The sequence below is a fragment of the Notamacropus eugenii genome, chromosome 3 (assembly GCF_028372415.1).
Source record: "Notamacropus eugenii isolate mMacEug1 chromosome 3, mMacEug1.pri_v2, whole genome shotgun sequence".
In the NCBI taxonomy this organism is placed as follows: domain Eukaryota; kingdom Metazoa; phylum Chordata; class Mammalia; order Diprotodontia; family Macropodidae; genus Notamacropus; species Notamacropus eugenii.
The window spans coordinates 410,169,586-410,190,310 of record NC_092874.1 but is presented as its reverse complement, the minus strand read 5'-3'; the positions used below and the strand labels follow the sequence as shown (position 1 = coordinate 410,190,310).

Below are 20,725 nucleotides of genomic sequence, written 5' to 3'. Positions count from 1 at the left end.
ATGCGGTGTTCTGTGGATTCCTTGAATATTTATTTTGCCCTCTGGTTCTAGAATCTCAGGGCAGTTTTCATTGATAATTTCATGAAAGATGATGTCTAGGCTCTTCTTTTGATCATGGCTTTCAGGTAGTCCCATAATTTTTAAATTGTCTCTCCTGGATCTATTTTCAAGGTCAGTTGTTTTTCCAATGAGATATTTCACATTCTCTTCCATTTTTCCATTCCTCTGGCTTTGTTCTGTGATTTCTTGCTTTCTCATACAGTCCTTAGCCTCCATCTGTGCCATTCTAATTTTGAAAGAACTATTTTCTTCAGTGAGCTTTTGAATCTCCTTTTCCATTTGGCTAATTCTGCTTTTGAAAGCATTCTTCTCCTCATTGGCTTTTTGAACCTCTTTTGCCAATTGAGTTAGGCTAGTTTTCAAGGTGTTATTTTCTTCAACATTTTTTTGGGTCTCCTTTAGCAGGGAGCTGATTTGCTGTTCATGCTTTGACTTCATGTCTCTCATTTCTCTTCCCAGCTTTTCCTCCACCTCTCTAACTTGATTTTCAAAATTCTTTTTGAGTTCTTCCATGGCCTGAGCCCATTGAGTGGGCTGGGACACAGAAGCCTTGATTTCTGTGTCTTTGCCTGATGGTAAGCATTGTTCTTCCTCATCAGAAAGGAAGGGAGGAAATGTCTGTTCACCAAGAAAGTAACCTTCTATAGTCTTATTTCTTTTCCCTTTTCTGGGCATTTTCCCAGCCAGTGACTTGACCTCTGAATATTTTCCTCACACCCACCTCACCTCCTGATCCTCCCACACATGTGTACATTTTAAAAATAAACCAATATACACATAGCATGTACTCAAGATATTTTAATAATGAGGTAAGCTTTTCAAAAAATTTCAAAACTGCTGCTCTATACTACTCATAAAAGATAATTAATTAACATATAATGACAACTGGAAAGACTATAAATCACCTAGTCCAAATACTTTAACTTATAGGAAAACTGAGGCCTAGTGAAGTTAGAAATTGTTTAAGACAGAACTAGAATTCAGGGGGTCTTATTTCCAGTATAGGACTTGTTTCACTATCTCCAAATATGTTTGAAAGAAAAGAGAGGGGAAGGGAATGGAAAGGGAAGAAAAGGAAGGGAAGGGAACAAGAATTTCTATAGGTACCTATTACTTGCAGTTGACTTTGATTTGAGTGAGGGAGGGCTGTGCAGGTCACCAGCCTCACTTTCTCCTCCAGAGCCATCTGGGTCCAGTGGTCAGATATTCATCAAGATGACTGGAGATGACCCAGGATGCAATGGGAGACCCTGGCCTTTTTAGGCTAAGACCTTTTCAACTTCTCACTTTGAGTGAGGTACCATTTCCCTAATGCTGTGGACCTCTTCCTGAATAAGCTGTCCAATTAACTTGGGGTCTACTGGCTAGGTTTCCTCCTTCCTTCCTTCCTTCCCTCCTTCCCTCCTTCCTTCCTTCCTTCCTTCCTTCCTTCCTTCCTTCCTTCCTTCCTTCCTTCCTTCCTTCCTTCCTTCCTTCCTTCCCAAGCTCCACTTAATGACTATTTTGGGCCCTTCTAGCTTACACTGAATGTCATTGGTAACTGTTTCTCTTTGGAACACAAACCATGAAGGTCTTCCCCTCCCACATTGATTTTTTTTCTTTTTTCTTTCTAATTAAAGGGGCTATCCCTTCACTCATTTCTTAAAAAGCCTATTCACTGAATAGGTGTTACCTCACTCAAACTGAGAACCTGAAAAAGCCTTAGCCTAAAGGGTCAGAGTCTCCCATTGCATCCTGGGGCATCTTCAGTCATCCTGATGAATAGCTGACCACTGCACCCAGATGACTCTGGAGGAAAAAGTGAGGCTGGCAACCTTGCACAGCCTTTCCTCACTCAAATCAGAGTCAACTGCATGTCATGTCATCACTTCCCTGATGTCATGATCCTCTTTGAAAATGAAGAACAAACACAGTACTTATTACATGCCAGGCATTGTGCTAAGCACTTTATCTCACAACCCTAAGATGTAAGAGCTGTTTACTATCACCATTTATACTTGAAGAAAGTGAGGCAAACAAGGGTCACACAGCAAGCGTCTCAGACTGGATTTGAACTCAGGTTTTCCGTGCTATAGGCCCAGTATAGGATCCATTGTGCTACCTTTGTTGACAATTAATATTACATTACCTTGTATCATTTTGTCTACTATTCCTTTACTTGATACAAGGGGACTGTTATTCAGCTACAATTTGAAAGAGATAGAGAACCTCAGAGGTTTCTTCCAACTTTTAAGATTCTGTTCTTCTGTATTCTTTGAATATATACACACAGATAACTTAAGATACATCTTTAGGCAGATGATAAAGGAAGGGGCTTCTCTCTTATGCTCCTTTTGTATCTTCCACTGAGTTTTGTACATAATAGATACATAATAAATATTAGATAAATAAATAAATTAGTTAATTAAATTCATTTTATAATTTTTTTCTGACTTGATTACGTGGACTTTCAGGGCTAGATGGAAACTTGGAAGGCATCTTGTCAGGCCTAGAGGCCTGAGGGCTACCCGAGTCTTACCTTACCTATCGCAGCTCTTCGGCTGGCCAAACCGGATAAACGTATGAGAGAAGAGACTTTCCGGAGTCGAACAAGGGTTAGGCTTTATTCAGAGTCTTGGTTACATGTGCAGGGGGAATTCTTCCTGAGGAGAGAGGAATCTCCCAAGGAGGCAAAGATCTTACAGTAAGAGAATGGAAGTGGAAGAGGGGAGAGGGGAGAGGGAAGAAAGAAGAGACGAGAGAGGGAAGAGGGGCCTTCTGTCCTCTAAGGGCCCCTCAGCGCTAAGAGCGCCTTCAGGCTTTCCTGACCCTACTTAAGCTCTCCTGCCGCATAGTTTGCACCTGAATACTGTGCCTGTTAGACAACAATAGGTGTGCTCAGACCCCGGGCCAATCTCGGGGGCGGGGATGCTCTCTCCCAGCACGTTTCCCCGCGGGAAGAGGCTGAAATGCACGAGATAGCCTGGTCTCACACCTCAATTCCCTGCTGTTCCCTGGGGGGCCTCATGAGAACTCTAAGGTTTAGAAGTCTTCACCTTTACCTGCCCGAGACTGTCCACATGGAACTGAGCTTACACCCCCAACAGCATCTAGTCCAAACTCCTACCTAATAAAAGAAACTCTGCTGCTACCTAGAATTATTTAATTAAACATGTAAAATGCAATTACATGGTATAGTGATGCACTTTAGAATAGATTTTTACTTAATTTCTAGTATTCCAGTTGGAGCAGGGAGGTGGCAAAGTGGATAGTTTTGGAAGACCTGAGTTCAAATCCAGCCTTAGACAGTTGTGTAACCTTTGACAAGGCACTTAATATTCAGTTTCATGATCTGCAAAATGAGAACAATAATAGATCCTATTTGCCAAGGTTGTTGTGAAGATAAATAGCGTCATATTTATAAAGAGCTTTGTAAACCCTAATACGTTATATAGATGGTAGTTTATATGTATATATACACATACATATGTGCGTATGTATAGATACACATATATTTATTGTTACCAAATTCATGCAGAAACCCTAATCTGAAATTCTGTAATATGAAATATGTTCATGAGACTGCTTTCAGGGCTTTTTTAATTCAGTGACACCATATTGTATTTGACCTCTATGTAAATTTGAAGGTTGCAATTGGTAGCCTTTTTAGACTGCTAAAAAATTTACTTCCTTTTGAAACAGAACAGAACTTTGGGTCCAATTCAGCCCGCTCATCTTGTATAAATGTAGCCTAAGAGGTTTCCCTTCAAGAAGTGGGAGTGTATACCTGTAATCCCATCTACTAGCAAGGCCAAGGCTGGTGGATCTTTTGAGCTCAGGATTTCTGAAGTGGGCTCTGCTGACTGGGTGTCAGTCCCAATAGAATGAGATTCTGGAAACTGGGTGGCCACCAGGCAGCTACACTGGCCTAAGGCTGGAAGCAGAGCAGGTGGAAGCTCCCGTGCTGACTGGTGGGATTGGATTTGAGAACCTCTATACTTCCAGTTGGGCAAGAGAGGGACACCCAATCTTTAAAACAACAAAAAAAAGTAACTTCCCTAAAAGATGGGAACTTTTCTACTTGTTCAGCTGGGGTTATGATCTCAGTAGTATCAACTGCGATTTATGCTATTTCAGATAATCCATATAATAGTGTGATTTCCTTTCCTATTTTGTCACTTACAAATTATACTATTATATTGAGAAAGATGCTATATCAAAGACAAAGAGCTTTGGATATAAATTTTAGTTATAATCATCTGGACCTAGGAACCAAGAAAGTCTGTTATCTGTTAAATAATGAATTCCCTGAATCTTATGTAATTGAAAACCCTTCTGGGTGAATATGTGTATGTGAGGCTTTTGTTAGTACATAAAACAGCATATATATATATATATTTAAATATATGAAGTATATATATTTTTAAAATTATATACATACATGTAGTTATGTACTTACACAAGCCTCTGACATTTGTAAAAAAAAAAAGCGCATTTAAAGTCAGAATATATGAGTTCAAATAACCACTCTACTTTTGATTATATGTATGACTTATCTGTAGTTTTGAGACCACCCTCTATCTGGGCTCTAAGCTGTTTCCTCAGCTCTAAAATGAGAGATTTGGACTGGCCCGTCTTGGGTCTTTTATAGCTGCATATCATCCTATCAGCCTTGGGTATAAAAGGAATCACTTATAACTGAATGCTACAGTAATTTCTAGCCTATTGTGTGTCATGCCTTATTTGATTTTTTTGAAGGGAATCGTTATTCCTTTTTGAACATTGACTGTATGTTTTTTTTTTTAATTTTAGATGCATCATCTGGTTATTTAGCCTTGTTAGATGCTGATTATGACCAAAAGCCTACAAACAAATACCTAGCTAACATTGTGAACTACACTGTCAGTTTCCAATGGATTCGGTGCCTGTTTTGGGATGAGAACAGAGGATGGATGTCAGAGGGTTCTTATCCACAGCAGGGAATTACTCCCCAAACCATTAACTGCAGGTATTAGCACTGTTCTGGGAAAGGATCCAGGGTTTCTCAAGTACCTTTTCTAAATGAATGCATCCCTCTCCCCTACAATTCTGGGTTATAGATTAGAATGTATGAATATGTAGAGTGAGTTCTCAGTAAACACTTGTTATTTACATTTTCAGTATTGAGAAGCTTTGAAAACCATTAATAGAAATCCACATAAATACATATAGTACCACCTCTGTGTAAAAACCACTGCTTTCCTTGGTGATGTTTTTGTCACACCATTCATTATTTGTTGATTTTTTTCATAACATTCCTGTGTAGCTACAAAACTAGCATTTTTATTACTGCAGACAATTGTTTTATTATTTACTTTGCTCTTTGTGAACATAAACAATGGACTAGTTTTTGTTGTTATTCAGTTGTGTTTGACTTTTCATAGTCCCATTTGGGGTTTTCTTGGCAAAGATGCTAGAATGGTTTGCTCATTTTTTACAGGTGAGCAACTGAGACAAACAGAGTTCAATGACTTGCCCAGGGTCACACAGCTCGTAAGTGTCTTGAGACCAGATTTGAACTCAGGAAGATGAGTCTGACTGACTTCAGGCCGGGCACTCTGTCCACTGCTCTACTTGGCTGCCCTGATGTATTAGTAATTGTATCTGTTTTAAGTTAGGAATGCATCTCCCCTTGTAGATGGCCATTAATACTTCAGTCTTTCATTGAACTCAGGACCTTATTGATAGGAGTTTTCCTTCTTTTGGTATTGATGATTATCCTAGACATGCTTTCTTATCCAGTGTGACTGCTGTTCATGATCATTCACAGATTACACTAATAACATCTATTGTAGGGAGAGGACACTTCCTCTGACTCTTTTTACATTTTACATATAGTGGTGTAGTGTTTCCCCAAATAAATACTTATCATGTACTCTCTGGGCACTACCACCCCTGCCTCCTGTTCCAGTCATAAATTTTGCTTTAGGCCCTTAAGATGAGCTGCTTCTTTATGAAACTTCATTTTTGTAATTATCTTCTGGAGGTTCAATTTGTCCAGAGCAAACCAAATATCATTTTGAATACTGAAAGCCTGAAAAATTTTATATACCTCAGTGTAATTTTAAAAATGCAACTAATACCACATTTAGGGACAAAACAGAAAACAACAGCACTTACCTTAAACTTCATAGCCTATTTAGATGGTAACTTAAAAAGAGTTTTTAAAGATTTCAATTAAATATTTTCATTTTGGTAAATATAGCAACTATAGTTATTAGAAGGTTTTTCCCCTATCATACTTCTAATAGCTATCTCAAAGTAAAATTCTAGAATGTGGAGCACATGCTCTAGAAACTGCTGTAATGATGACATAAAAATTTTATCATTTTGTCAAAAATAGCTTTTTACTTTTAGATGGTTTGTCCTAATTGATATTGTTCTTTTAGTTACAATCATTTAACGACATTCACTGTTGTCAGAAGAAAACTGAATGTCAGCTTTGAAATGAATGATGTATCTCTGTTAAAGAGGTAAGCAAGTTTCACTAAGTGAAGAAATATTTAATCCTTCAAGAAATCCTTTAAGTCATTCTTTCTCCTTTGTTAAGTTTTCTTCCTTCTCTCATTCCTTAAGATTGCTGATCCTCAATGTTTTATCCTTAACCTTCTTCTCTTCTATATTTTCATCTCTCTTTGCAATTTCATGCCCACAACTTCAGCTGTCAAGTCTGCAGATGCCTCCTGAGTCTATATGTAAAGCCTCCGTAAGCCCTGTAAAATACCTCTCTTAGGCTCTTGATTTTCATTTCCAACTGCCTGGTGTGCATTTTCAACATATATCAAACTGAATTCATCTTTCCCTCAAAACTAGATACTCGCCTTAACTTTACTTCCATTGTTAATGATACCACCATTCTTCTAATGATCCATCCATATAACACTCAAGTCTTTGAGGCCCCACACTCCATCCCAGTCCTACAGATCCAGTCAATTGCTATTTCCTATTAATATTGCCTTCACATCTTCATTCCTTTCAGCTTCTTACTCTCTAATCTTGCAGGCTCCTTCCTAGTCAGATCCTCATTGCCTCTTAACTAGACTACTACAGTAGCATCTTTACTTGTTTTTCAATGACCAATCTCTGTGTTCTCTTGCACACTAATGCTAGGTTTGCCTTTTTAATGTACAAATCTGATATACCACTCTCCTTCTCCACCTTGCCTCTTAAAGGCCAAATTTCTTATCCTGACATTCTTTCTCACTTTGCTAGTTAGCTCAACACATATCATAGGTAATCAATATGTTTGTACAATCCATTTCAATATATTAAATGATTAATGAAATTTTCTTGAATTGAATTCTTTATCTAAATGAAATAAGTTAATGTACTGACCAGGTTTTAAAAGGCAAATACTATATCCAGAAAAAAATGTGTTAGATATAGACTTTGCCACATAAAGTACTACATTATATCTTGCTGAATGTCTTCCATTTTCAATATTATTCATATCAGGGACGTTGGCTCTGAGATCAACTTTTTAGTGAAAGAGAGGTTTTGTGACTTTTCATGACTCCTTTGTAGATAAAAGCAGAGCATGATATAATGAACAAAATATTGGTCTTATCACATGCAGTATTTGTAGTAAGTGACTTCTCTTCCAGAGGTACAAAGATGTGATGTTGTTTTGCTAACAGCCTCATTAATCACTTGAAGCTGAGGTTGAAAATCCATGTTCTCTAAGTTATGTAACTATTAGAGCATGCTGCTTCTCTATGAATGTTACTATTTAAATGTTGACTTCAATCACTGATCATTTTGTATTTTTTCCTTTTATCAACAGCATCCCACACAACCTCTTCCCCAGTATTCTTGTTGTGTTTTTCATGCTTTTTTTTGCTTTTCTGGCCATTGCAAGCAAACGCAGAGACCTACATGAACAAAAGAAGGATGGATACATTTTCTTACAAGAAAACTCCCAGGCTAGAGACGAGCAGGTCTATGTAGTCATTATTGACACAGGTTTTAGAGCTCCAGCACAGCTGACTGCAAAGGTAATTGGAGAACCGATACAATTCTGGAATGGAATTGTATTTAGAGATATTAGTTAATATGAATAAAAGAGCATTATTATTAGCTTATATCCACTACAGTCCTATAGCTTTATCACCAATCATCATCTATAAATGGATTGCTGACAATAGTCAGAATTCCTGCGGGGCCCCCAAGCTAGAGATTTCCCAACTACAGTATAATAATTGAGAATTGCCATTCTTACTTATTGAATTAAGGGCCATCTAGCCTTACATAAACCTGTAAAAGTATACACTCTATTACACTTAACACATAGTCATCCAATCTGTGCTTGAAGACTGCAAGTGAAGGGGAATATATTACTTTTCAAAGTTGCCATTCTCCTTTTGATTAGTTCTTATTGTTAGGAAGGTTTTCCTAACATCAGACAAGCCTAACTTGCTTCTTTGCTACTTTTCTCCACTCTGTCCTCTGAGACCAAATAAGACCAGCATAGTTCCTCTCTCAAGTAGACCAATTTGGTTGTGATGGAGAGCAGAAGTGCCAAACATAGAAGGTACATTACAGCCTCAACATTTCTGAGTGCCCCCTGAACCAGATTAAAATGCAGTTGGAAAACACTGAACAGAATAAATCAAAGTCCAATAGAACATGATTTTAATATGTGGTTTTCTAAATTAATATAGAACCCACAGGGATCCTTATATCTAGTTTAGTGGCCCCATTTCTATTTGAGTTTGAAAACAATGTTGTGGAGTACATAAGGCAGAAGAATGTGAAACTAGTCAGGAAAGAGATAGCTATTCAAACCAATGAAGACAGCCATGATCATGTTCCCTGCCTTTCTCCCCAGTATGCCTTCTTTTCTTCATATTTTTACATCTAGAGATTCTTCAACAGACCTTTATATGGAATGAACACAGCATTCTTAATCTGGCCTCTTCTGGATACTCTCCAGTAGATCAATGTCTTTTCTAAAATGTGTTGCTTAGCACTGAACATTGTATTCTCTATGTAGTCTAACCAGGGTAGAGCGCAGCAAGGCCTCCTTTTTCCTAGATGCTATGCTACTCAACATAGCCTATGATGATATTAGCCTTGATGGTTGCTATATTACCTTATTGACTCATATTAAATTCTCAGTATACCAAAATGCCAACATCTTTTACAGACAGATTGCTATGTAGTCATTTTTTTTTTTTTTTTTTGCGAAGTATGCCTTTAGTTTAAAGTATGCTTGGGGACTTGTGGCATATTCCCTTCAAGGTTCAATACCACCTCCTCCATGGAATCTTTCCTGATTTTGTTTTTATTTGAAGTTCTCTAGCCATACCATAGAATTCACTCATTCCATTGATTATGTACCACCATCTTCTGATGTTGTTTATTAGAGGCAGTATGGAGGAGTGGGTAGAGAGCTGATCTTGCTGGCAGGAGGACCTGGATCCAAATCCTACCTTTCACATATGCTGGCCATATGTCAAAAACTTGGACAAACCACTTAGCCCTTTAGTGCCCCAGTGCACTAACACTCGAAGACTGACAGTGGCTACTCTGTCAGAAGAAGGACTATCCCCATGAAATCACAAGTCCAGACTGAAAAAAACAGTAATCTTTTACTCTGAGAGCCCTTCATGGATATCATTCTTGTTTCCTAAACTATATTTTAAACTCCTTGAAATAAAGATTGTTTTCTACTTCCTCTGCATGTGCCACATTGCCTAATGGTTTATTGAGCACACTAGGTGCTTTATAGATAACTGCTGCCTCTAAAATGCCTATATGTTCATCTTTCTATGTCTGGTATTCAGGATACCTCTGGAGGCAGTTCCCTCAGAGATGTATGTGGAGTGACTTGGTAACAAATCCCCCGTGCCTTTATTATCTACTCAACCTCTATAACTATGGTTTAACAAGATAATTGTAATTTTTCTTTGTATTTGCCAGTGATTTTGTTGAAGTAAACTAAGAAACTACTAGTGATTGTTGACTCTACCCAAGTACCTTTCTAGATAGCTACTTTATACATTTTATAGTAGATCCTAAGAACTGAGGATATTGAAAAGGACCTTATTCCATTTTATGTATAACAGAAAACTAAAATTTAAATTAACTAAGAAATACTGAAAAAAGAGAAATATTATAACTGCATATGGAGCAAATAAAATTCACCTTAATTTGTCAATACTCAACAAATTTCTTGAAGACAAAGATGCTTTTTTGTATTCTCAACAAAAGAATGAGCCTGGCACAGAAGAAGACATGCAATGAGTGTTAAATAGCTATTTTTGACTGTTAGCTAACTGTGGGTTCAGCCCCTATGTTTCTATGCTATCCAGGAAGTTATTTAGGATACACCTTGAAACTAAAGGTATAGCACTCTAAAAGATTAATGGTTACATATAGAAAACAGTGGAACTTACATATTGACCTTATAATGCACTTACATGAAAGTGTATCACATTTTTTTAACTTAATTGATCTTAATTCTCATTGTACCCATATTTAATGGATTCCTGTTTTCCTATCTCTTTGCATGGGAAGGTTCACATTGTTTTCTATGGAGAATATGGATTTTCAGAGACCAGAGAGCTTTATTGCCCAGAGAAGTCCCTGTTTGAAAGGAACTCCAGACATACCTTTATAGTAAGGTACTTTGAAATACAGCTAAATTTTACTCATTCAGACATACTGGAAGATAAGACCTATCTGAATTAGCAAATATTTTAAAGTAAATATAAATCAGTTACATATTTGCATTGGAAAATATCTATAAATATATTGAATTCCTCCCAAACTGTTAAAAACTTGTGTTCCTAAGTTGATCACATTTTCTTCTACCCTCTTCAAATATTTTAATGCTGTTGATTTGCTTAGCAATATATTATTATTCTCCTTGAGCCTACCTGAAGTGGGGTTTGGGATAGAAATTTTACAAGCTATTTTACTGATGGGTCCCATGGCATTGATTGATGATTTTCTGGATTGGAACCATTGTGTGGGGGGGACTGATAGAAATAGTGAAGAGACATTACAGTGAGAAGTTCATGTGTGTGTGTGTGTGTGTGTGTGTGTGTGTGTGTGTGTGTGTATGTATGTCTGGAAAGAATCACATATGATTCAAGACAAGATCCATGCCTATGGGGATATACAGAGCTAAAGGGATAGGAGTGATAAATGATCTGTGTCATGGAAACAGGGTCAAAAGTAGGATCATAACAGCATCATGGGTGCAAAAAAGTCTCTGTTCCAGGGTGTGAAGCCAGCTTGTACTGACTCATGAAAGATGATTGCTAAATTTTGATCATGAATGTTTATACCTGGGAAATCAGAAAACATTACATATCAGGGCTTGATGTATTATTTTGTTGATTTTCTAGACTTAAAAAAGTGATGGAAAAACTGTGAATGATTCAGATTAAACTTAAAGATCTTGTGTAGACTTTCTTTTTCCCTGGATAGGCAGTTGTTAAAAATTTGCTAGCATAGTCCTGTCTCCAACAGATGAAGAGTCAAAGAATATAGCCCAATGCTAGTTAAGGAGAAATGCAGATGATGAGCAAACATATGAAATATTTCTTCAAATTACGTATTAATGATTTGCCGTTGAAGATTTGAAAACTATACTGAGTTTTAACCTCATACCCACAAAATTAGCAAAGATGATTTGAAAAGTAGAAACCATCAGTATTGAAGGGGAAGTAAGCTCACAAACACATTCTTAATGGGGCTGAGTTGGTACAACCATTCTGGAAATCATTTGAGTTTTTGAGAAGGAAGGACAGAAAAGCAGAGTAGCTTTGAAAATGAGTTGTAGAATTTATTACAAAGTTTAGGAAAAAAGTAACAGCATGAAATGGAAATTCATGGTTTTATATTGAATCCTCTTTCTACGTTGTACTATGTACATGAAAATGTTCTCTTTCTTTTGTCTTTTTGTATTTAAGTTCAAAATGCATGCAATTTCAAAAAAGAAAAGTCATTGGCACATTGGATAGAGAACTGGATTTTGAGTGAGGTTTATCTGAGTTTGAGTCCTGCCTCAGATACTTATTGTCTGGGAGGTCCTGTGCAAATCATTTAATCTCTCACAGGGTCAATTTCCTCATCTGTTAATGGAGACAGTCAGTATTATTTCACAAGGTTATTGTGGAAGAACAGTTGAGGTAATAAATATGATAAAGCATTTGCAAACCTTAAAATGCTACATAAAATTAACTAACAACAATAACAGTATATATAACATTCATAGCAGCACTCTTTGTAGTAGTAAAAAGAGAAAAAAAATGAGTGCCAATCAATTGGAATGACTGTAATAGAATATTATATTGTAGTAAGAAATGATGAGTGTTAGAGTAGTAAGAACTTAATAATATGGTAAGACTTGTATGAAATGATGGAAAGTGAAAAAGGCCCAACTGTAGAATAAGGTGCCCAAAGACTATAATAATGTAAATGACACAAATAAGGAGATTTTGATGCATTGTAATGAACAGTCTTGGTTACAAGGGGCTTAGAAAGACTACTTTCTATCAAGAGAGTCAAGGCGGGGCAGATACGGTCAGTGTGTTAGGTAGCATTATTATTATTATTATTGCTAAAATAGGAGGTCAGTGATTGGAAGTGAGGAGATGAGGTTAAGGGGAAGGGATTGTAATGGAAAAACAAGACAAAAATAAGTCTTTAAACAACAATTAGAGGGTTTAACACTTAAAAATTTACAAAGTAATTCCCTCCAAACAACTCTGTGAAGTAGGTATTGCTTCTTTTATGAATGAGGAAACTTTGTATACCATCAGACAATTAGTAAATGATTTGAAGCCATGGCTTTCCTAACTCCAAGTCCAACCTTCTTTCAACTAAATAATGAACTCAACAAAGAATTCTCTTTTTGCCATTTTCACCTGTCCTGGTGTGTGTGATTTTATGTTTGACTGTGTATAGCCAACCCTACTCTTCCTCTAAGTTCACTTTAGCTAAAAAGATCTTGTAATTGCTTCCCTCTTTGTGTGTCATAACAAAGGATGACAAGCAAACCTTTCTTTCATAGCTAGGACTAGGATAAAGTTCAGTCCCATTCAGCCAAATTAACAAGAATTTCATATTAGTAGAGTTTAGTTGATGAGATGTTTACCATAAAAATAGTTGATCAATGTATGAAGAGAGAAAAAGACAAGATAGGATTACTGATCCTTTTTTTTGTGTGTGTGTATGTGTGTTTATATGATTAGTATTCCAAATAATCTAGGCCCACTTTGGAAAATCCACCTCTGGCATGATAACAGCGGATGTTCTCCAAGTTGGTACATCAGCCATGTGATTGTGAAAGATCTGATCACTGGAGCAAGCTGGTTCTTTCCTGCTGAGTGCTGGTTAGCTGTGAACAAGTGGGAAGGGAAAGTTGATCGAGAGCTCATGCCTCTCAAAAATGGACTTGGTTTTAGAAAAGTAAGTTAAAATTGAGGTCACACTTAGATTCCAAGCTAATGTTTTGAGCTCTTCTTTCGGCTGTAATTTTTTTTTTTGGTAGGGGAGTAAACGAAGTCTGGTTGTGTGGTTTTATCAGTTTGGAAAGCTCTTTATTTGGCAGCTGAATCTCAGAGTTACCTGGGGTCACTAAGAGGTTCATAAGGTTTAGAATGGAAAGGACCTTAAAGTTCATCTATTCTAAGCCTTTTATTTTAAAAATAATGAAACTGAGGTCCAGAACGCTTAAGTAACCTATCCAAGGTTACAGTTAGTAAGTGGCACAGTTACAATTTGAATCCAGATCTTCTAATGGTAAATCCGATATTCTTCCCAAACAAGATCACATAGTCAGTATGTTTCTGAGGTAGAATTTGATCCCAGGTCTTTCTGCCTCCAAAGCCAATCCTCTATCCACAACATACTGCCTTTCTTGGCTATACCTCTGCATGGTATGGTAGAAAGTGCCATGGATTTAGAGTCAGAGCTCTTGGGTTTAAGTCTTGACTGCCAAAGTGTGACCTCTCTCATTTATTTAACCTCTCTCATTTTCAATTTCCTAAACTATGAAAAGAGGAAAGGAGGCAATTGAATTAGATGTCTTCTAACATTCTTTCCATCTTAAAATCTATGGTTTACTTGTGGAAATTAGAGATAAATCTCTAATTTTCTAATGGTAGGAACATTTTCTTTGAACTAATGAAGATATTATCATTTAAAATCATCAGTGACCAGCATGAAGTAGAACAGCATTATGTTCTACTATCTATCAATGCAGTGAATTATTTCCATTTATCTGACATTATATTTTTATGAGCCTATTAAACATATTTCACTCTATGGGGAAGAAAGGTAGTGTGGTATAGTGGAAAGAACACTGATTTAGGTTTCTGAAGACATTTTCATGTGGAAGTGTCACAAAAGTCTTATACTCAATAGATGTAAAAGACAACACATTGCTCCCCACCTTACCCCTACCTCCCAACCTTTCTTCTTCTGAGGACATTACCATCTTTCCAGCCTCTCAGGTTCACAATCCTCAAGTCTTCCCCTCTTATGCAGCTCTCATATCCATTCTGTTGCCAAGTTTCACAGATCCAGCCTCCACAAAAATCTACCACTTCAGTTCAGGCCCTCATCACCTCTCACCAAGACAATTGTAATAGATTCCTACTTGTTTTCCCTGTTTCTATGCTCTTTTCTTTGTTAAATCTAACTTCCATACAAAATATCTCTGCGCTACCACCTTCTTGCCCCTACCCTGCACCAAACATAAAGTTCTTGAGGGCAAGAACCAAAGAACTTTTTGGTTTTGGTTTTGGTTTTATATTCCCAGGGCTTAGCCCATAGCAAACACTTAACAAATAATTGTTAAGTGAACAGGTGAAACATATTATCTCCTCAGATTATTTTCAATTCCTACTCTGCTTTTTCTAGTATAGAATTAACAGGGGAGATATCTTAGTAAATCTTCATTGTATTGATATTAAACCATGCAGTATATTTAAAAGTGATTTAAGAACAGCTTAATTGAACTATATAAGAAATTGTAAGAGATAATATTCATGAATTATATTGCTTTGTAAAACCATTGAATATCAGTAAGTTACTGTGTTTCTTATATCAACATAGATTTTAGTATATTCACAAATTTCCAGTTTGTATGTTATATCAATAATAGTGCTTTTGTCTGTCTTTGTTTTAGCTTTTGTACTCCATATTCACTGAATACCTAGAAGATTTTCACATGTGGATATCAGTATATAGCCGTCCATCCTATAGTTGCTTCACTCATACTGAGAGGCTCATAGTGTGCCTTTTCTTGACATTAGGCTATATGTCTATCAATGCTGTATTAATTACCATGGAACATGAAGAGGTAGGTGAGACTATATTATCTTTAAAGTGGTCTTGGAATTAAACCTATATTTTAGCATCTTTTTTTAAAGAAAAATTTTAGAAGATCAGTAAGGTCTGAAGAGTCTTGATTGTTATTTATCAATAACTTCAATACTTCAATGGACTCATGATCTTGTTGATGTGGTTTTTGATCCACTGATGCAGATTACAATAATAACTATTCCTCATTTTGTGAAGTTCTTACCCCTATCTTCCAAGGAATTCTCCACTGAGGCTCTATTTAATGTACTAGAAGTCTTTCTTCTAGGTCTACTAACATTTTATGGATAGCAGTTAATTATTTGGATTGTACATGTATTATCTCTCACTCTTGTTCTATGACCAATGTATCTGATTTGTAATTAGATGTTTCCTGGTTGATATAATTTATACTGTTCCTGCATGTAAGTCATTATTAGTAACTGAATATAACCTACTTGTGCCCTTTGGACCACCTCAATTTTGAGTCTTTAGAGATTGTGGTGTCCCAAGTTTTGCAGCTGTAACATCACTAAGATAGTCTGTTGGGGTTTAAGAAAAAGGTGATCAGTTTTCATGTATGGGAGGAGCTTGGGTTCATTACAAGTGCACTTCATTTCTGAAATTGGGTTAAATAGCTCTCTTCCTTTTGCTCAATTCTGGGCTCAGGTAATTATTCATAAGCAATACCTGTACTTTATAGATATACTTTAATAGATATGCATGCCCGTGTGCCCTTATAAATGTATGTCATGATCTGGACAACAGGTCTTCTTGATCCCTTTAGCTTTTCTCATGTGGGCTGTTAAGCAGAAGAAAATTTAATCTCATTGAGGAGGCCTTGCAGTACTCAGGAGCATTATGCGATCAGCACAATGTCTTTCGCAGATGGTAGCACCTGGAAGACCTCTCAATCCATAGCAGTCCCTCTTCTGTTTGGACTTTGCAGGAGGATGTCCTTGATAATAATGGCAAACATATAGTCTTCTTTTATACCTTGCTTGATAATGGTAATTGGAGGTTCATTGACCAAAATTATTTCCAAGTGAGAAGACTTGGAAAACAAGAGCAATATGGTTTAGGCTACGTGTAAATCGGGACAACAGTACAGAGGAGGATGGTGGAAGGATAATAGTAATTGCCTCACAACAATCTAAGCAGCAGTGGGTAGATGTGAGGGAGGAAGACTGAAAAAAATTTTGAATGAAATATACTTAAGAAACTGGAAAAGGACAATAAATGGACCAAAGAGGGGCACAGATTTCTTTTAACAGTTGAGTCTCATCATTGATGACAGAATCCTCAGTTTGAAATTAGGAAGCCTTGGTGAGTCCTGAGGTACTGACTACCTATGTGACCTTGAGCAAGTCACCTAACCTTATTGGGACTTTGTTTCTTCACCTGCAAAATGAAGGAGATGAACCAGATATACTCTATGGTTCCTTTCAGCGCATCTAAAGGTTCCTTCTAGCTTAAATTCCATGTTTTTACCTTTCCTCACATCAGGAAAGTAGAAATGTCACTTAATAAAATCAAGTAAGGGAAAGTGGTCAGAATGGACTAAGTAAATCTGTAGTAGAAGTGACACACTTTTGAAAGCACTGAGCTAATGTCATTAAAATAATTATGAAGGATGAAAATTAAGTTCTTATCTTTGACTGAATATGTTGATTCATGAGAGAAATCATATAATGACTTTTGATGAAAGGAAAAACACTTTAAATATATACTCCCTTATCATACTATGAAACTACTAACTTTCTCATGACCTCTGGGTAGTTAGAGAATGTGCTTAAGCATGCTAAAACAACAGCTGTCTATGAAATATCCTGTTTCCATATGTTGAAGATTTTGAAACAGTTATTGGATATCTGGTTGTGTACTACATATAGGAAAGGCTTTCAGTTGGAACTGTAATGTAATATGAAGGGCCATGGATGTGAAATTTTTTTTAAAAAGCCTTATTCAGTTTTTCTCAGTGTAACTTGTAAGCTAAGAACTGGAACTCAAAAATTTTTAAAGGTTTCTATAGGAAACCCCCCCACATATATGTATATGTGCATATGTGCACATATATACCCACTCCAACCTACCTACATACATACAAACATATGTATTTCCACTAAACATCTGCCTTCTAATTTCCTAGTGGTAAAGGGGGAATCTCAGTGGAATAGGACAAGAAGGAAAATCAAAGTAAAGGAAAATTTTATAGAATCAAAATACTGTACATTCATGTTGTATGTGTTCTGCTTCAAAGTAAGTTATGTTTCTATAGTAAGAATTATTGATATTTTGAAATTGGTACCACTTTTTCATAGCGTTATGTAATTTTTTTAAAGCACTTTCCTGAAGTTGGCCTTCCAGATGTCTCTGTAGTCTCATTAATGAATGGCATGCTCTCAATTTTCATCATCTCCCCAGTGGCATTATTGTTGTCTCTGCTATTCAGGCTCAGTAAGGTAAAAATGGAATGGTTTGGGTTGTTGGATTGACCTGTTCATTTTATAGTAGCTGTTGTACTGGAAAGAAAATGCTTAATAAAGTCTCTTCTTTACCTCCACAGAGGACCACCAGGAATCCTGTTGAAGACCAATATAAATCCCAAAGAGGATCTCCAATATATTCAGCAAAAGGTAAAGAGTATATACTAGTATCAATATCACATACACATATTAAGGGATGATTATATGTTTATTTGTACATGCCAAAGCCTAAAAACCATGTCAGGGAAATAATAGCATGTTGATTTAAACTGGAGAAAACTGGACCTATGTTGGGAAAGAATTAAGAAAAGGTGCCTACCTCCCATCATTACAGAAATGGGGAACTATAGGTATGTAATATTGCACATACTGTCATGCATGGCCAATATTAGTTTATTCTGTTTTTAAGACTGTCAAAAGAGATGGCTTCCTAATTAAGATGAGGGGGTTTATTCAGAAATATGATGTAAAAAAAGTATCAATAAAAATAAATTTTAAAATAGAACACAGTTGGACAATTTTAAGTTATTTTTCCTGTCATAGGTAACATTTGGCAAAAAAAAAAGAGAAAGTTCCTTTGCTATATTTTTTCATAAGAAAATAGAGTTAGGAACAGTGGTACATGTCTATAACCCCAGTTACTGGGGAAGCTGAGGCTGGTGGATCGTCTGAGCTTGGGAGTTCCGAGCCACAGTGGGCTATGCCATTCAGACACCCAAAATAAGTTCAGCGTTTGTATGGTGAAATCCCCAGAAATGGAAAGCTGCCATATTGCTTAAGGAGGGGGTAAATCAGCCCCAAAAGGAAATGGAATAAGTCAAAGATTTTGTACTGATTAGTAGTGGGCTTGTGAGTAGGTTCTGTACTTCTGGCCTGAATGAGATAAGGAGACCCAGCCTTTAAGAAGGAAGGAGGAAGAGGAGGAGGAAGAAAAAGAAAGAATTGTTAATTTCTAAGAATAAATACAGCCATCTGAATTGATATTTGTTTCTTAATCAGTAGTATTTTGAGAAAGAAATGAAGAAGCTGGATTTAAGGTCAGATGACCCAGATATGAGTATTGACTCTGCCACTTACTGTATGTATATGTCTTTGGATAAGTCCCTGGACCTCTTTGGGACTGAATGTCCCATGGAAAAATAAGGGAATTGGACTAATTGACCTACAACCCCATCTAGCTTCAGATCTCCACAGTCTAAATGCAGAAACCAGATATATGTATATATGGTACTTTGGGAAATAAAAAGACTTTAAGCCCCTAAATAGAAAAAAAAAGCCTTCTTCTTTATTTTTTGAGGGGTTAAACTTTTTCATCAAAGTAATGTTTGTTCAGGGCATAATGATTGTTAGAGGTATGTCTACATAATGGCATTAGTGTCACAAAGTCTTTCCTGTAGCTACTTTTTGGTTCTCAAAGAAGAGTTATTCTGCTTATAGAAAGGATGTACATGAGGAAAACACTCTGTCTATTCCTCTTTAATTAGGTCCCTCAGCTCAACATCTTGCTTTTAATTTGTTTTCATCAGGTCATGATTTTTATCAGTGGATGCAGAATTCACAGAATAAATATGAGGTAAATAGTTTAGTAGTTAATTCCATGATTTCTACTTTTGATTTTTCTTCAGTTGAATTCTCAAGCCAAAGAATTTCAAAAATCAGCTTTTTAAAAAATCTCTTGAATAGAGTATTCAGATAGCACTGGACCTATCTTAAAGTGTCATACTATATAGTTTCTTAATTTCTTGCATAAATATCCCTTTGATTCTGTCTTTTATATACTACCATTGCTCCATAGTTTCTAACAAGTCTGAATCATTGTGGCCTATCGCTTTTCTTTCTCATAATTTTACTCTTTCAGAATTTATCCAAAGAATTTGTTTTGTGAATCTTTCTGAGCAGTCTTGCTTTTTGCATTTCCATTGATCCCAAAATATTAATAAGCATTATTCTTTTTCTCTCTCTCATTCTCCATAGCAAAACACATTGGAAGAATTTACTCCGGAGGCTTCCCCTGGAAATGAGAATGAGAAGGAAGAAGGAAGTTGTGCTGCCTCTATCAGATACTCTGGGCATTTTGGGGACCATGACATTGACCCTGATAGACCTATTCCAAAAGGATCCCGTGCTCATTATAACTGCTCCTCAGGTCAAATTCAGTGTAGGACAATATAAAATATGTACCTGTCATCCATGTTAAAGATCACATGCCTAGAATAGTTCCAAGAAATGCTGGAAAAGATTCATAAATAATAATCTTTTTTTTTAAAAATTAGAAAGCTGTTACAGGCCAATTGAGAAATAAGACAAATGAACACATTTAGCCAAATTAAGGTTTAAATCCAAGTAATGCTTTATTTTTCTTGAAATTCGTATAAATTTATTTATTTTCAGTTTTCAACATTCATTTCTACAAAATTTTGAATTTCAGATTTTTTTTCCCCATCTCCCCCCAAAACTACCTCAGGAAAGCATTTATTCTGATTGCCCTTTACTCCAATTGACCCTCCCTTCTATCACTACCCCCTACCCCTACCACATTGCTTATATATCATATTTCCTAGTTGCGTGTAAAAACAATCTCTAACATTCATTTTTAAAGCTCTGAGTTCCTCATCCTCTCCCTTCCTCCCTCCCCACTCACCCTCATGGAGAAGGCAAGTAGTTCAATAAAGGTTATATACATGTGGGCATGCAAAAGACCTCCATAACAGTGATGCTGTGAAAGACTAACTATATTTCCCTCTATCCTGTCCCGCCCTCTATTTATTCTATTCTTTCCTTTGACCTGTCCCTCTACCAAAGTAATTGCTTCTAATTATCCCTTCCCACAAGCTGCCATCTCT

General features: G+C 36.5%; 1 protein-coding gene across 1 annotated transcript in view; it reads left to right on the top strand.

Annotated features, from left to right (window-relative positions):
- Nucleotides 1–20,725, top strand: part of PKD1L1 (polycystin 1 like 1, transient receptor potential channel interacting) — a 144,255-nt gene that overhangs the window by 72,120 nt on the left and 51,410 nt on the right. The window contains exons 28-37 of the mRNA XM_072598120.1: nt 4,852–5,047; nt 6,468–6,551; nt 7,862–8,072; nt 10,597–10,703; nt 13,284–13,500; nt 15,224–15,397; nt 17,739–17,858; nt 17,963–18,032; nt 19,409–19,455; nt 19,857–20,028. Of these exons, the coding sequence (XP_072454221.1) occupies nt 4,852–5,047; nt 6,468–6,551; nt 7,862–8,072; nt 10,597–10,703; nt 13,284–13,500; nt 15,224–15,397; nt 17,739–17,858; nt 17,963–18,032; nt 19,409–19,455; nt 19,857–20,028 (1,398 nt within the window). The remainder of the gene's footprint in view (nt 1–4,851; nt 5,048–6,467; nt 6,552–7,861; nt 8,073–10,596; nt 10,704–13,283; nt 13,501–15,223; nt 15,398–17,738; nt 17,859–17,962; nt 18,033–19,408; nt 19,456–19,856; nt 20,029–20,725) is intronic.